The sequence below is a fragment of the Myotis nattereri genome (genome assembly GCF_964212035.1).
Source record: "Myotis nattereri genome assembly, chromosome: 11".
In the NCBI taxonomy this organism is placed as follows: domain Eukaryota; kingdom Metazoa; phylum Chordata; class Mammalia; order Chiroptera; family Vespertilionidae; genus Myotis; species Myotis nattereri.
In genome coordinates this window covers 12,976,930-12,988,931 of record NC_138086.1, presented here as the reverse complement: position 1 = coordinate 12,988,931, position 12,002 = coordinate 12,976,930, and the positions used below count along the sequence as shown (strand labels likewise).

The 12,002-nt window shown below is 40.2% G+C and overlaps 1 protein-coding gene across 1 annotated transcript; it reads right to left on the bottom strand.

Moving 5' to 3' along the window:
* Positions 1–2,134: 2,134 nt before the first annotated feature.
* On the bottom strand, positions 2,135–11,126 carry LSM8 (LSM8 homolog, U6 small nuclear RNA associated). Its single transcript, XM_081101690.1, has 4 exons — positions 10,990–11,126; positions 9,896–9,936; positions 6,657–6,784; positions 2,135–2,403 (listed from the first exon to the last, which is right to left on the bottom strand). Exons 1-4 carry the CDS (start codon positions 11,018–11,020, stop codon positions 2,313–2,315), a joined length of 291 nt encoding a protein of 96 aa, XP_080957816.1. The 5' UTR covers positions 11,021–11,126; the 3' UTR covers positions 2,135–2,312.
* Positions 11,127–12,002: the final 876 nt, after the last annotated feature.

Here is a 12,002-nt window from a genome sequence, read left to right as displayed (position 1 = left end):
AGGAAAATCATTCCCAAAGTGTGAGTTGGTTGTGTTTATTGATTTGTAGAGGAAATAAATGAAAATGTGCATGCAGTTCTTTACTCCTGGGTGCACATGGTAGGTTTTTATGCTCAACCAACTCAAGTTGATATCTTTTGCAAAAGCACTGTAAGGGAAACATAACTATAAATGGTATCATTAATATGCAGTGGTAAATTTTTTATATTCTTTAATGAGACTTTTATTCTGACAGTTTCTTATAAAGGAGGCTCAAATCATTTTTAACCTATAATTACCACTGAAAAATGTTTTGTGAACCAAAAAACTACATCTGTAAGAGTTTTATTAAAAATTATGACCTAACCTTAACCGGTTTGGCTCAGGGGTAGAGCGTCAGCCTGTGGACTGAAAGGTCCCAGGTTTGATTCTGGTCAAGGGCATGTACCTTGGTTGCGGGCACATCCCCCAGTGGGAGGTGTGCAGGAGGCAGCTGATCAATGTTTCTCTCTCACTGATGTTTCTACCTCTCTATCCCTCTCCCTCTGTAAAAAAATCAATAAAATATATTTTAAAAAAATTATAACCTAAATTGAAAAAATAGACCCCAGAACTCGTAATTATATATCATCCTTCTTGAGCTTGTATTGTTTAAGTCAAGGATCCAGCCTGCCAGTTAATTGTAAATGAAGTTTTACTGGAGCTCTGCCACACCCATTCATTATTTATTTATTTATTTTATTTTATTTTTTTAAAATATATATTTTATTGATTTTTTACAGAGAGGAAGGGAGAGAGATAGAGAGTTAGAAACATCGATGAGAGAAACATCGATCAGCTGCCTCCTGCACACCCCCCACTGGGGATATGCCCGCAACCCAGGTACATGCCCCCGACCGGAATCGAAGCTGGGACCTCTCAGTCTGCAGGCCGACGCTCCATCCACTGAGCCAAACCGGCTTCGGCCATTCATTATTTATTATCTATGGTTGTTTTCATGAGAAGCTAGAACACATAGACCATATGGGCCCTCAAGAGTTTGAAGTATTTACTACCTGCATCTTTACAAAAAAAGCTTGCCAATAGCTATTTTTAACACTTTTTTTAAAAAAATATATTTTATTGATTTTTTACAGAGAGGAAGGGAGAGAGACAGAGAGCTAGAAACACCGATGAGAGAGAGAAACATCGATCAGCTGCCTCCCGCACATCCCCCATTGGGGATGTGCCCGCAACCAAGGTACATGCCCTTGACCGGAATCGAACCCGGGACCTCCCAGTCCGCAGGCCGACGCTCTATCCACTGAGCCAAACCGGTTTCGGCTGTTTTTAACACTTTTATTAAGAATTTTAATTTTAATTGTTAAGAATGTAAATATTTTTCCGGTTTTTTTTTTTTTTTTTGTCCTAAACACGGGTTGATAATCTTTGTGGACTAGCCTGGATGTCTAAATACTACTTATAACATTGTTTCTATGGATTCTTTAAAATATGTAATCAACCAATTGTACAAGGAGTTTTAGAAAACAGCCTATTTGTAGATGAGGGGCATTACTTAACTCAAATAACCAACCAAGGATAGGCCTGAAATGCTCTAGAAATCAGGTTTACAGTACTTTTTTTGAAATCACGTTTATGGAACCAGTGTCATAGAAAGTTGTTGACAATAATAGTAAGCACTATTTCAACACAAACTTAAGGGTTATTTACTCACATTTATAAACAAAAAACTCCTCTAATACTAATAATTCCACAATTCTTAAAATTAAGAACCAAGATAGCTTTTAATACTATATGGCATTAATTTTTTCAGATAATATACAACTTTGTTATAAGCATTTTTCCTTTTCTCAACCAAACACATTTTACCCACACTTCTAAAGTGCGAGGGAACAGCCGCCAGAGCAGTGCAATAAATGAGGGGGGTGAGAGGGGTTACATAACTGGAAAGCAAGACTTACCTTCCTGTGACGTGTATCCTGCACTGTTATTGGTGGTATTTTATGCTTGAGTTATACAGCACACACATTTCTCTTTTCAACTAGTTTTCCATAAAGATTAAAATACAAAAAATTTTTTCTAAAAATTCTCAAAATAACCATTACATTTTCACACTATTTAATGGAAAAATAAAACCAAGCTACCAAACCTATGATTTAGACAAAAAAAATCTTTATTCAACAAAATGTAAAAATATAATTTACATATTATATCACAATTAATCAATAGTCAAAATTGCACAATTACACATTTATAAAAACTCCACACATCATCCTCAGAATAATCAGTTTCTGTACAAAGATTTACAGCTGTCCAATGTATGTAATTTTTCCTCAGTGTGCTACTGAGTTCAGAGGTTCTGCTCGAATATTCCCCAAATCAAGCGCAGAATCTGTTTCTTCATCAATTTCTCCAATGACTGCACTGCAATTAGTTGAGGAGAAAAAAAGTCAGTTAAAACAATCTTATTTCTGAATAAAACTGAGAGGATCAAAGTAAAAAGAACTACTTAATTTGAAAACCAAACTTTCCATGAAGTAACAAAACTCAAAAAGAAATCATTGGAAGGCAATGTTATTACAGGAACTCATATTAAAGGACATATTTCATGTAGTGTGATTCAATCATATGATTTCAACTCTAGGAACTGTATTAGGGAGGTCTGAGAAGAGGGGAGAATCACAAAATCACTACTAAATAAGAAAATAAAGCATTTTTTACTTAAGTAACTGTTAGATTTGATAGAGCAACTGAATCAATACCCTTCTCCCCGGGAACTGGCTTTTCAGGCCATTTCACTATGGACATTCCCTTTGCTGAAACCACATTTCACTTGCTGCTACTACATTCCATTATCTCCCCTCCTGGTATGCATAAAGAAGTCTCCGCCCAGGAAAAGCCTGCCAAAAGTCCTTTAAAAGCAGCTGACTCCTGTCACTGGGGGCTGGAACCATCCAGGCTCAGCCACTTGATGTGTGGATAATCGAATAAATTCATAATCCCTCAACATTTTGGCCTTGTGCATTCCTCCTTCAGCGACCTACCAGTAATGTCAATGAACTAAATCCATAGGGGTGTATAATATTTATTAGTAACTAGTAGCCCAGTGCACAAAAATTTGTGCAGGGGGGGGGGTGTCCCTCAGTTATTAAACATTTATCGGCACAACACTGACCACACTGGTGGTGGTGGTGTCAGAATGTGTTATATTATGCAGATGAAAATCTAATATTTAAACAGATTTGATGTAGATATTTTCAAAGATGGAAGAATTGTCCCTGTCAACTATTTTTGTTGATTCATATCTTCACTAATTGTCATCATTGCAAAGTTTTCAGTCCCCATATGGGTTGCTGGATATAATAGGTCATGCACAGTTCCTGTCCTTTGTAGCCTTTGTGACCATAGGGAGGACTCTAGTTTTCCATTTATATGTTTAAGTACTAACCTTACCAGCTTAAAAATGTAAGCTTTTAATATTGCTCTCTCTGCTCCGTATCCTTCCGATGAAAAGTGGAGTTGGGTTGCAGCACAGGAGAGAAATTCAGAAGGGGAATATTGAAGTAATGACTGCAGAAGAAGAGGGAACCTATTTTCCTGGCCATAGGCGCTGGCGCCCTGGACCACAGGGCTGACAGCTTCTCCGGGTGGCTGCAGCCTGGGACCTCGGGCGGATGGCTTGTCCATCTCCTGGGCTGCAGCCAGCCGCAGGTGCTGGCGCCTGGACCAAAGGTGGGCAGCTTCTTCTTCTGGCGGCTTCTTCTTCTTCTTCTTCTGTGCTTCCAGGGAGGGCAGTCAGTTATGTGTATATGTGTGTGCATGCAAACATAGGTGTGTACACGTGTGTATGTGGAAATCTGCTGGGCAAGTCAAAACCATAGAAAAGATGCCCCCTATCTCTTGAATCTTCCAGAGATATCCCCCACTTTTTTATTCTATCACTACTGCAGAGTCAGTATTTGCAGCCAGCCAGCGACTCTCTCAGTGTCTATTTCTGACTTCTTCTTTCCCTGTCTGTCTTCCAACGCCTAGTCATATTTCCACCTAGATGCATAATATTTACTCCCAATATGCTGTGTAGAGAAGGAGTCACGATGCTGTCTTCCCATGAATAGTACTCAGCAACAAACCAATTGCATTTTAGTTGGGCAATGCCCCTACCCACCCTTCAAATCCCTTCCAATATGCATTTCTGTTTCCCTTTTTGTTTGTTGGATTGTTCTGCTGCTCCTTCTCCTCACCCCACCACCCTTGGATCGTAATGTAAAATTCTTTTACCATGTCAAGAAATTATTAAAAATACAGGTACTTTGAAAAAAAAAAAAAATACAGGTACTTCTCTGAACACCAGCCGGGGGGGCAGTGATCCACCCAGCTCTTGCCTGCCGCCTGGGTTTCTGATCACTGTCAGCGGCAGGCGGCTTCTTCCGTCCTTCCCCTTTCACCCAGCATTGCGCCTAGGTATGCAAATTAACTGCCACCTTTGTTGGCAGTTAATTTGCATATCACCCTGATTAGCCAATGGGAAGCATAGCAAAGGTACAGTCAATTACCATGTTTGTCTATTATTAGATAGGATTGTCATGATTTCTCAGTTTGCTTGATTTAAATTCAAGAACAAAAAGTAGTTTTTTTATATACAAAAATAATAGGAACAAGTACTTAGGTACCTAACAAAATTATTTTTATGTGATTGGCTATTTACAGCCAGTAAGTTTTCCCATGATTAAACACAAACATAATTTCATTAATGCTGTGCTAAGTAACAAAGCCATAGCTTTCTAGCTGGATATAGTTATTGTTACATCTAGACCAAGAGACAGACATGTGTGAAACATTATCCCACTAAAAATAAATTGTTTAAATTTGTTTGGTTTTAATGAGAATAAATTCTTTATAAATGAACTAGAGGCCCAATGCATGAAAATTCATGCAAGAGTAGGCCTTCCTTCCCCCCGCTGTTGGCACCAGCTTCCCTCTGGCACCTGGGACCCGGGCTGCTTCCCTCCTCTGACTGCCCGCAGGCACCTGGGACCTGGGCTGGCTTCCCTTGGACCACCTGCAGGCACCCTGAACCCAGGCTGGCTTCCCTCTAGCCCCGGCTTCATGAGGAAGGATGTCCAGAATAATGTCCGGAAGACATCTGGTGTAATTAGCATATTACCCTTTTATTAGTATAGATACCTTCAATACAGAATTTGCCCAATTTTGCTTTAAACTTCAGTTCTCTAATAATGAAAAGTACTAAACTCTGGGGAAATATACTGTTTTCTCATAATAAAACAAATCAAAGATCTCAACTGTACCCTTAAAAATTTAGCATCATTTAAAATCCTTATGGAAGACAGTGGGGTGCTGGTAAATGTTTTAAAACCAGCTTTCCAAAGAAAAAAATGGGAGGCTGGTTTACAGTATTTACTGACATCCATAGTGCAAATACTCCCACTATACCCGATATCAAGCTACCAAAACAAGACATTATCAACCAGTTTACAAAACTGAAAACACAACAATCTGCTTTCAAAAGCCAGTATAAGCTGGCTTCAGCACCACTGCGTCTACAGCAAAGATCTACATTTTTTTAAATTGCAGTTCAAAAATATTTTTAATGTAGGAGAAAGATTCTTAAAATCAATTTTTATGCAGAGCCGCAATATGAAAAATCAGTGTGTTCTGGTCAGGGGACCCGGGCCCCCTTTCCTTAGCCTTCTTATTTTTTATAGCTCACTTTATAACTTTGCACCTAATAGTCATCTCTAAAATTTATAAACCCCTGATTTAGAATAAAAATCCAGTAATTTATCCATCCAAAGATGATTTTCTTAAAATAATTCAAATGAATGGTATTCTTACATCTTCTATGTCCTACCTGTCCCCGCAAATAATGTGAGATGCTAATATATCTTTTGCTGCATTCCAGCCATGTTTTAAATCTATACAGTACTCACTAGAAAACTGATTCAACAATCTTTTAGCTGCTATAATGTGCTAATACAGTAGCTACTAGCCACATGTATTGAATTATATTTAAATAAAATTTAAATTCAGTTATTCAGCCACACCAGCCACTTTCCAAGTACTCAGCAGCCATACACGGCTAGTACCTACCTTAGTGGTACCTACCTTAATGCAGATATACAGCATTTCCACCACCCCCACTCCAAAAGGTCTACTGAACAGCTTTGTTCTACATTGTTGCAGACTTTTCTTAAACTGCCACCACTACAATATATCTTCTTAAACTGCCCTATCAGTGTGTCACAAATTAACTGAGATCACAGCATTAACAAAGCACATACTTAGCGTGCCAATTATACTAAATTTTTTTTTTAAATAATATATACTTGTTTATAAATTCAGCTCTATTTATATAACAGGAATCATTTAAAATTGTTCATGCAAAATATTTCAAAGAAATTTTCAAACCTTAGCTTTGGTACCCTAGGAGTACTAGTATATTTATATTCCTCTGAAACTAAGAGGAATTTTGGAAGAACATTCTAAGCCTCCCTAATGAATTATTCAGTGTAAGTCAAGGCCCTTTCTGAACCCTATCCAGACCACTTACTATTAAAAATATGGACAAATCTCAGTAGATAAAAACCTCCTCTCCACATAGCAGGGCAGTACACCTATAGTATATTTAACCTGCCTTAAAGAAGACACATTTCACTTACACGTTGTCACCTCTTACGATGTACAAGCCTAGTACCACTTGTTCCACTCCCTGTGAAGAGCTGAACACTCGTTCATGGCTTTCATCCAAAATCAAATTAATGGTCTGGTCAAAACCTTTCAGTGTTCCCTGTAAAAAGAAAGGTTCAAGTATTCAGGTTTACCTGAATGTGTAAATTTAGCCAGACATTAATTTTAGTTGCTGGGTCCTCCTATAGAAATATAAAAGTCCACTGTAAAATATAATTCCTCTTTATAATTAACAATATTCTGGCACAAAACTTACCTCTTGCTTTTTTTTTTTTTTTTTACTTTTTTTTACTAGATGTTTCCTGCATGGTTTGTCTCCTCAGTCATTGTCCACAGGACTCTGAGAAGTTGTAGGAATATGCAGGCGCAGACTCAAGGCCCGGCTTTCTGTCCAACGTTGTGGAAAGGGACTGTACATCACGGGGCAGAGCCCTCTGCTCCCCTACGCCACCCGGACAGAGCCCGGGGAGAGTGGCCTCCCAGGGTGTCCACGTTGGGATACACCACACATTTCATTAGTGTGCAGAGTTGTTTAGACTTACAAAGGACACCAATGTACCAGTGTATTTCCAAGAAAGTAGCAAAAAAGCCCATCCAGGAGCTAACATTCTAAAGACACAAACTAAAACAAGTGAAATTTAAGGGAAAATTATACAAGGCTGGGCAAAAGTAGGTTTACAGTTGCTCGTATGGAAAAATATATCACACAAGAATAAACTGTTTTGCATCCTCATGAGTGTAAACCTACTTTTGCCACCCTTGTGTGTGTATATACGTATGGAACCATATATACCAGCTATTGCAATGTAGCAGTATCACTTCATGCAACATACTACTACTAGACTTGTGCCAAACACACTGTACATATTATCTCAACTAATCTTTTCCTTTAAGTACATATATTTATTCCCACTTCAGAGAAGAAAAACTGAGGCACAGGGAGATTAAGTAATCTCTCAAGGTTTCTCAGGTAGAAAGTAGCAGAGCTAGGATGTGAACCATGAAAGGATAGCTTCAAAGACAGACAAGTGAACTACTATACTACTATGAACAAGCAAATATAATTCACATTCTTAAGAGATTCAGATAAGTCCCATAAAGATGTATAAACTTCATAAGATGTATAACTGTTCTTAACAGTTAACACAATAAATGAGTACTTCACTATTTGTCAGGAACTGTTCTAGGGGCCTCACATGCATATAGTTATTCAATCCTCCTATTAACACAATAAGGTAGATACAAACATGACTGCAATAATTAGAACCAGACCTTGAAGGAAATATACAGATAAAGTTTTAATGATAGACTTCTGATTTTGAATAAGGAAAGATATGGGCACAGCACAACAACCTGAGGCTATTCAATTTTTTGAAGAAACATTAACTTATATTTGTTTGGTTGTTTAAATCTCTGAAGCTCCCTATTGTTTCATGTTTTGAAAACCAAGATATATAAAATCAGAATGAAATAAAGAGAAAACAAAATATGGAGTACTGTCTATAGTAAACTAATTAGCAAAGTTATCACACACATACCTAGCATTTTGGCTTCATTTTACACATAACTGTTCTATCAAGTGTACCATGCCTCAAAGAAATGCAGAACAGCTGAACTTTAGTACTCAAAATGCTGTTTTTAAAAAGCTTCCCTTCTTTCATAAAATTAAAATAATTTCCCAATTCACTACATATCCTTTTAACAATAGAAAAATTTAAACTTGATATTTTTGCAAAACAAAACAACTACTTGCAAGTATGTGTTAATAGCAGAAGGCTTCTTGAAGTGTTGAGATTAAAATATTTCAAACTGTCCTTGACAAAATATAAGGTGAGGTTACCTAAAAGAAAACATGATTGTTCTCTTGATTAAAAAGGAAATAAAGCCCAGATTGGATCTGCCACTTGATTACAGGTGACTCTGGGAAAGTGACTCACTTTTTCTGAACTTGGTGCCTAACCTAGAATACAAGGGTAATTCTTCTCACCCAGTTGTCCTGAAGATTAAATGATAATATAATTTAATAAATGGCAAAATCTAACACTCTGGTAATCTTCTAAGAACCTACTGAGAAAAATCACAAGAATTAAATAGAAAACAAGAAACAAAAGCAGAATTGCAGAATGGAAAAATGAGAGATTAAATTATATAAATTAGATATGGTTAGAATATAGAAAGTTTAGTAGCCTTAAAACTTTTTTGAAAGCAAACAGCTGTATGAATTATAAGTGAAGAAATAATTAAATAGCCAAAAATTATGGAATAAATTCCTCAGATCAAGGAAGAGGTCAAGGAGAGAATCCCAAATTTTTCTGGAATTAAAGGGGATACTGTGATAAACAGACACATGAGATTAAATAAATTTAGGGTCAATCATCATAATGTGTCCTACAGAAGAGAGAGGTCATACAACCTTAGAATAGTCAAAGAATATTAACACCATACACACCTTAAATGTTCCATACATGTAGTATGTTAATCATAAAAAAAGATTCTAAGAAGCATACACAAACTTTCAAAAAAATATGATTCATATAGTGAATATCAGAGCACTGAATGGAAAAGGAAATGAAAACTGGAACAGAGCCCTAACCGGTTTGGCTCAGTGGATAGAGCGTCGGCCTGCGGACTGAAGGGTCCCAGGTTCAATTCCCGTCAAGGGCATGTACCTTGGTTACGGGCATATCCCCAGTAGGGAGTGTGCAGTAGGCAGCTGATTGGTGTTTCTCTCTCATCGATGTTTCTAACTCTATCCCTCTCCCTTCCGCTCTGTAAAAAATCAATAAAATATATTTTAAAAAAAACTGGAACAGATAAATATGAAATACAGATATCTGCATACTAGACTAGATGCTCTTTGAGGGCAGAATCTATTATTCACCTTAGCTTCTAGAAGCCTTTAACTTATATTCAAATTTGTTAATAGAGAAAAAAAATACTACATTCACAACATAAAAACAAGGTTCTAACTCCTCCACTTCCTGGTGATAATTACACAATTAGAAAAGGAAAAAAGTAGAAAAAGAAAAATCCTTTTCTGTATGTGATCAGGGTAACCTTTGAGGTAGAGCTGAGTCACAGGAAAACCGTAATGCAGGAATAGAGTAACACTACAGCGCCTCGGCATCACAGGCCAGGGCTTCGACAGAAAACCTTGCAACCAATAAGCCTCCAAGAAAGCAGAGAATGAATGAATATGCCAAATACTCACCACTATCATCCTCCCATCCGAAGTAATCACAGCAACGGTTCCTGGTAACTGAGTCAAGGAAAGCATTTCGCAGGGAATGCAACCTGAAACCTTAGAACCTGGTAAGGAAGCGGTTTGCATCGCTGGGGGAAAAGGTGACAGAATTAGGAGACAGCTATTCAACACACACACTACCTGCACAACATAAAAACGTGAAGTTTCTAACTCCTTCAACTCCTTGTGGCCATTAGGAAAAAAAGGTAGAGACAGAAAAAGAAAATCAGCGTCCGTATGTGACCAAGCATAACCGGTCTGTCCCAGAGCAGCCGGGATGTGCGGTCCTCTTTCCATCTGGGACCGCGGACTCGGAGCAAGGCACGCCCCCCTCTCCTAGACCTGTGCTCTCATCTCTAAAACCAACATGGATTCGGGCTCAATGAATGCCGAGTGATTGCTAGCGTGAGAAGGCACTGTCTTCCAGGACGTGGCTTCTGGAATTGAGAAGAAAAACTGTAATCACAGGAATTAAAGGTGCTTTACAGCATCACGTCTTGAGTATTTCACTCCCCCCGCCACATTGTAGCCTTTCTGCCCCGAGGCTTTAAGGCTGTCAACACGCACAGCGCGCTAGGCGACCTCCCGGAGGCTTTCTGAAGCTCCGGGTCCCCTGCGACACTTCCCTAATATCCACAAAGAGGTTGAGACTTCCGGTGGTAAAGGGGCCGGACAGTGAGCAAAGCCCACGAATAGAACAAGGGCAGCACATGGGTTTACAACAATATCGTCATCGGTAGGACGACTGTTCCTTTTATTCCCAAACTTCACGGCCCAGGCCCTAGGGAAGTAGGAAGGATGAATAAATCGATGACTTCCACAGACAGCGAAAAGTTCAGAATAATCACATGCTTTAAAGTTTAAAATGAAACGGCGCGTTGGGCCCATAAGAGCCGCGGGCGCGGGATTGGTGGGTCCCGGATCCTTCACCCCCCGAACCCGGGTCACGCAGTGGCCGGAAGTCCCAACCGCCCGCCACCTCGGCCCAGGCCCTCTCCGGTCGAGCGTGGGCCTCCCTCACCGCGGCTCCAACCGCGCCGGCGGCGGCCGCCAGAGGATACGGTTGATGTAGTTCTCCAGGGCGGAAGTCATGGTGCTCGGCCGACACTCGGGGCAGCGCAGAGGCGCGGGCGACAAAAAGAGCTGCAGCAGCCCCAGCAGCCCACTAGCCGCCCACAGCAAATACCGCGAGAGTTCCCACACCGTGGCCTCCGCGAATCAGAGACGGAGAAACCAGCCCATCGTACCCGTGAGGCCAAGCGGCGCGAGTTCCGTGCGCGTGCGCAGTAGTTTTCCGCCGATTTTCCGGGGGGTGTTCTCAGAAGCCGCGCGCCGCGGAGGCTCGCGGGGGGCACGGCTCATCGGGGTCGGAGCGGGAAGATGGGGTCGGAGCGTGAAAGTGGGAGAGCGAGGAGCTTCCCAGCGGAGGGAAAGGCGTGGGTAGAAGGTACTAGGGAAAGTGTTGAGGGAAGACAGGAAAACGGAATGAGATGAGTGCTGTTCTGTGAAATGTAGGCGCCGGGGGCTGGAGTCCCGCCTTCCCCCACAGGGGCCGACAGTCTTTTGGAAGCTGGATGGCCTGGGGCTGAGATAAACACCCCGACAAAAAGCAGGTTCGCGTATTCTGCAGATGCCTCTACAAGTGCTCCAACTTGGCGGCGTTTTTTATTCACTTATTTTAAGAAATTGAAGCCAAATTGGAAAAGGTGTGTGAGACTCCCTTAGGAGCTATGGCTTTTTTTTATTATTTATTTATTTATTTTACAAAATCTCTGGTTTCAGTTAGGCTTGTGATTGCTTAACCGAAGAAGAATTGTGGGTTTGAAATAACTCTTGCAGTGTCAGCAGTTTTCTTCTGAAAAGTTGAAGCATCTGTTTTCATCACAGCGTTCCCACAAAATTGTCTGCAGGTCACTCCCAAACGGTTAATATTTCATATACTAAAACGGACTGTGATCTGTTCGAAACCACCCATAACCAGGAACACTTACAGTACATGTAATCAGACAGGCGCTCTGCTAGGGCAGTTGCAGCGAGAGCAGGTTCCTAAGGGAGCCCGGCCGTCGGTGCCGCT